Raw genomic sequence first — 4,738 nt, 5'->3', positions numbered from 1 at the left:
GAAGACAAAACATATAGTGTTATGGAAGAACCTCAGGAATTAAAAAACATTTGTGACGGAGAGGAGGCAGATTTAGTGGAAGAAGGAACTTCATATAAAATTATTGTTTTGGCAAGAAGCGGTAATTATACTTTTTTTTAATAATAAAAAAATAACAGCTAATTACACTCATTTTCTTAATAGTTTGGAAAAATTTTAATTTATTAAATTACTATAAAATTAAATATTTCAATATTGGTTTGAAAAAATATTTTTATATTTATTTATTTAATTTAAAAATTCGAAGCTTCTAATCGTTTTTTACATTTCTAATATTAAAATTATAATAAATATAGAAAATAAAAAATATCTAAAGAAGTTAGAAGTTTCAACGGAAGGAAATATTATAAAAAAGAAACCGTCTAAAAATAAAAGAATTGATAAATCTAATAAGAATAAAGAAAGAAAAATTGTTCAAGAAGAACTAAACGAAAAAATTCTTAAATTAGGAGTGGACAATATATTTATGAATATGCCTGGACCTTCCAAATTTCAAATTCCAATAGGTAACTGTTTTTCCTCATTCTTTTTTTTTAATTATATATATATTTTCTTTCTTCCTTTCATCTATTTTTTTCTCTATTCTCCTTCACTCAATAATAATTCGTCCTGATTTATTCATGAATAATAACCTGAAAATTATTTTTTTAGATGTTAAATCAAATAGAACTGACGAAGAATTAGTTAAGAGCGACAACCAAAAAGACTTTCTGCAAGATTCGGAGAATAAAATAATAAATTCTAAAACTGAACTTACGAAGTCACAAGTCCCAAAAAGTAATAATTTCATTCTAAACAAAGAGAAAAATACTCTCATTTACTCTTTCTCTTACTCTATATATTTTCATCAGTATCTTTAATTCTCTTTTATTTTATATTTTCTCTAATTCACTCATTGCCTAATTCTTACTTTTTCACGCGTTCTCCCATTCACTCTTATACCTCTCAACTCTTTTTCACTTCTCCACTACTGTCTGTCTTATTGTCTTATTCTCACTTTTTTCGTCTCAATCAGTTGCTGTTTCTTCTTTTTTGTATCTTATAAATTCTTTTTTTCTCATTCTCCCTTCCACTTCCTTTTTTCTTTCATCCTTCTCCATTTCTTTCTCTCGCTAATATATTTGTAGCTTTTTTTCATTTTTAATTCTATGGTTAACGAAAAACAGAAATACCAGACATGTAAATGGGATGAGCAAAAAGTTTTGAATGTTCAAATTTTTTTTAATCTATAAATTATTAAAAATTATGATGTCAATGTAAAATAAAACAATAAATTAAACAATTATTAAAGTAAATAACTTCTTTTTAGAAATTTAAAACAATATTTTGTAATAAAATTCGTAATTAAAGGAGTTGGAAAAAAATTCGTTCATTTGAACGTTCAAAACTTTTGGCTCATTAAATGGAAATTTTCTTATCTTATTTATTGACAGTATAAATTGTCATCACTTACTCCTGCAAAATAATCTAACACGTATCTTTAAAGGCGGCGACTCAATGAAAAGCAAAAAAAGAGATTCAAATACTCATAAGAAAAGTAACTTTACTGAAGATATTAAAAGCAAAAACTCACATAACAACATTGCTCCAAATAAACAGATGCCTAAAATTTCTAAAGTACAAAAACCAAAAGGTAACTATTTTAACTTTAAAAACGAATTTAGCCAAGCCCTAAATCTAATTTTTCTCTATATCTGTATTATTTTCCTTTGTAAAATTTTTTAATTCTTTCCACTCTCCATTTTCAAATTTTTTCTTTAATTAATCATTTTTACTCTTATTACTATACACTATTATTCTTTTATCCATTTCACTTTATTTTACCATTCCTTTTTTTCTCTACAATAATTCTCATAAAATGTTCTCTTTTACTTAATATTCTAAAAAAAATCTTAGTAGTGCTAAAAATAAAAATTTCCAAATATTAAATTTAATAAAATCTTAGTCGTGTATTTTAGTTTTCCTCATTTATTCATGAATAATAATCTAAAAACCATTTCTTTTAGGTGCTAAAGCAAATAGAAATGACGCAGAATCATTAAAGAGCGACAACCAAAGTGAATTTTTGCAAGATTCCGACAATGGAAATTCTGACAATGAAATAATAAAATCTCAAATTGAACTTTCGAAGTCAGAAGTTCCAAAAAGTAATTATTTTATAGTAACATAAAAAGAGAAAAATATTCTCTATATATCTTTCATTTTCTTTAATTCTATTTGTTTCTAATTCCAACATTGCGTGTTTCTTACTTTTTCGCACCATTTCACACTTATACTTCCTACATCTCTTTCACTTGTCCACTTTTGTCTTTCTATTTGTCTTCATAGAAAAAACCTTATCTCATTTTTGTTGCCCATCAAAATGAGCCGCCTACACGGCTTATTCTGAGTTCAGTTTTTTTCTTTGTTATTCTGGTTTTTCTTCTTAAACAGTCATCTTTTCTTCTTATCTTTTGTATATTTTAAACTCTTTTTCTTATTTTCTTTTCCATTCCCTTCATCTTCACCATCTCTCTTTTCTTCTTACTTTCTTTAACCCTCTATTATCTAAGTATTTTTTTATTCACTACTTTAACAAAGAAAATTCTTCTAATAAACATAAAATAGAAATTTATTTTTATATTATTATGAGAAGAAAAAGTCTTAAATTTGTGCGAATCTGAACATTCTCTAATTCTTGTTTACTAAATGAATTTGTCAATCTGTTTGGTCGCAACTTCCAATAAAACAGATTGCTTAATTTTGAGTGAAATACTTCTGTCCACTAATTGCATCATTATAATTAAATTATATAAAAATACATAAATTATTTTTAAAGGTAACATGAACGATAGCAAAAATACTGATCCGGTCGCAATAATTGAGCATGTTAAATATTTACCTGGACATTCAAAACAACAAATGCCAAAATGTAATTATTTTAACCTAATAATTTACATCAAAACACACATATACCATACTAGCATAAATCAGATTTCCGCTTCCATCGGATAATTTTTCTTGCTTTAGAAATCCGATATATATGGGTTTATTCAGTCTCTCTTAAACTCTTAATTACTCTATCTTACTTTTTCTTTATAAACAAATTTAAATCTAAAACATATATTTTTCTATTTTCTAGTTCCTCCGGAATTTGTTACATTTCTGCGACAATTTTTGTCCTTCGCAGAAAGTAATCAATCAAATGAAAATTCAGATGATAGCAACCAAGTCCGTTATCTTTTCATCCAATATAAAATTTTCTTTGAAAGAAGAAAAACTTCTTAGTTTCAAAGAAAATTTCTTTCATTCGAAAAAATTTTCTTTGATTTAAAGAAATTTGTGCATTAAATCGAAGAAATTGGAATATTAATATAGGGCCAAAGAAACATTTATTTCAATTAAATAACAAATTTCTTTGAAACGAAGATAATTTTTTTGTGATCAAAGATAATTTTGTTTGAAACAAATTAATTTTCTTTCAATCAAAAAAAAATTTGTCAAAGAAATTGATTTCTTTTAATCAAAGAAATCTTTTTTCTCGATGCGTTTTATTCACTATTTCTATTTCTCTAATAACTTAATTATTCACCCTTACTCCTAAAATATTACTTTCATTTCATCCGTTTTAATGTAGTTAACAAACCTGTTATCCAGCGGAGGTATTGAAAATAATCAAAATAAAGTTTCCATAATAAACGATACTTTGGTGATTCGGAAATCACAAGAAGTAGAATTCACCCGCTTTAAAAAAAAACCTAAAGAAATGGTTCGTCGCTTGATGTTAGAATTAGTAGGTCGCGACGAACTGAAAACAATGACTGCTCTCGGAAAGCAAACGGTAGGAAGTAAAAGAAAGGAAATTCCAGAACAAATCAGGAATTGTGTTTACAGTGTGTATTGTCATTGTTATGTATTAATTTTTATTAATTTTATTAATTAATTAAATTTTATTATTAATTTTTTTCAGATTATATTATGAAACATTCAAAAGGATTAAGCTATACCAAATATATTGATACACTTAATAATCAATGCTGCACATTGAGAAATCCGAAGAGCTCAATTCCAACGAACATAAAAAAAAATAATCAAAATAACAAGCGTAAAAATATTGAAGATGAGGATTCTGGAAGTGAGCATGAATTAAGTGAAAGGTATATCATATATAAAGCATGTGTGACCGGGTCAGAAAAAACGGTGTTATCGACTGAAAAATCGATTTTTTTGTGATGGTTTCTTACAGTTTGAGGTCCTAAAAATACAATGCAACTATAGTCCTAAATGTAAAAAAAATTTGTTGCATTTGTTTAAACAAATTAAAAAAAAAAATTTATTTTGAAAAATTTTTTTAATGAAAATATAAGTAATTCTAAGGCAAAAATTACTCTTGGTATTTTTGCTTAAAATAAAAAATTAAATGCCAAAACCATTAACAAAAAATTAGAGCTAAATTCTGCGCGATGATCCATAAGTATATATTCATCATCGGCGACCTGGTTCTATAGATAAAAAATAACCGTGGATTATTGTGCGGTTGTCAGTTCTGAAGGTGCATAAAAAATTTCAGTCCTCTAGAACATCAGCAAGTCGTTCAAATTAAATTTTAAAATTTCATATTTTGACTTTTGCAAAACAAATTGTTTATAACAATAACACTGATGTTCAAAAAATAAAAAAAATAAAATTTTATTCATAAAAATCGTGTTCAACATAAAAA

At 25.7% G+C, this 4,738-nt stretch overlaps 1 protein-coding gene across 1 annotated transcript; it reads left to right on the top strand.

The window, feature by feature from the left end:
- Positions 1–3,698: 3,698 nt before the first annotated feature.
- Positions 3,699–4,364, top strand: LOC127285430 (uncharacterized). The gene is made up of 2 exons (XM_051311432.1): positions 3,699–3,911; positions 3,989–4,364. The coding sequence occupies exons 1-2, from the start codon at positions 3,785–3,787 to the stop codon at positions 4,249–4,251; spliced, it is 390 nt and encodes a 129-aa protein (XP_051167389.1). The 5' UTR covers positions 3,699–3,784; the 3' UTR covers positions 4,252–4,364.
- The last annotated feature ends 374 nt before the right edge of the window (positions 4,365–4,738 follow it).

This window comes from Leptopilina boulardi, unplaced genomic scaffold (genome assembly GCF_019393585.1).
Source record: "Leptopilina boulardi isolate dan_hultmark-lab unplaced genomic scaffold, ZJU_Lbou_2.1 LbouV2_332, whole genome shotgun sequence".
In the NCBI taxonomy this organism is placed as follows: Eukaryota; Metazoa; Arthropoda; class Insecta; order Hymenoptera; family Figitidae; genus Leptopilina; species Leptopilina boulardi.
This window is presented reverse-complemented; position numbering and strand designations above follow the sequence as displayed.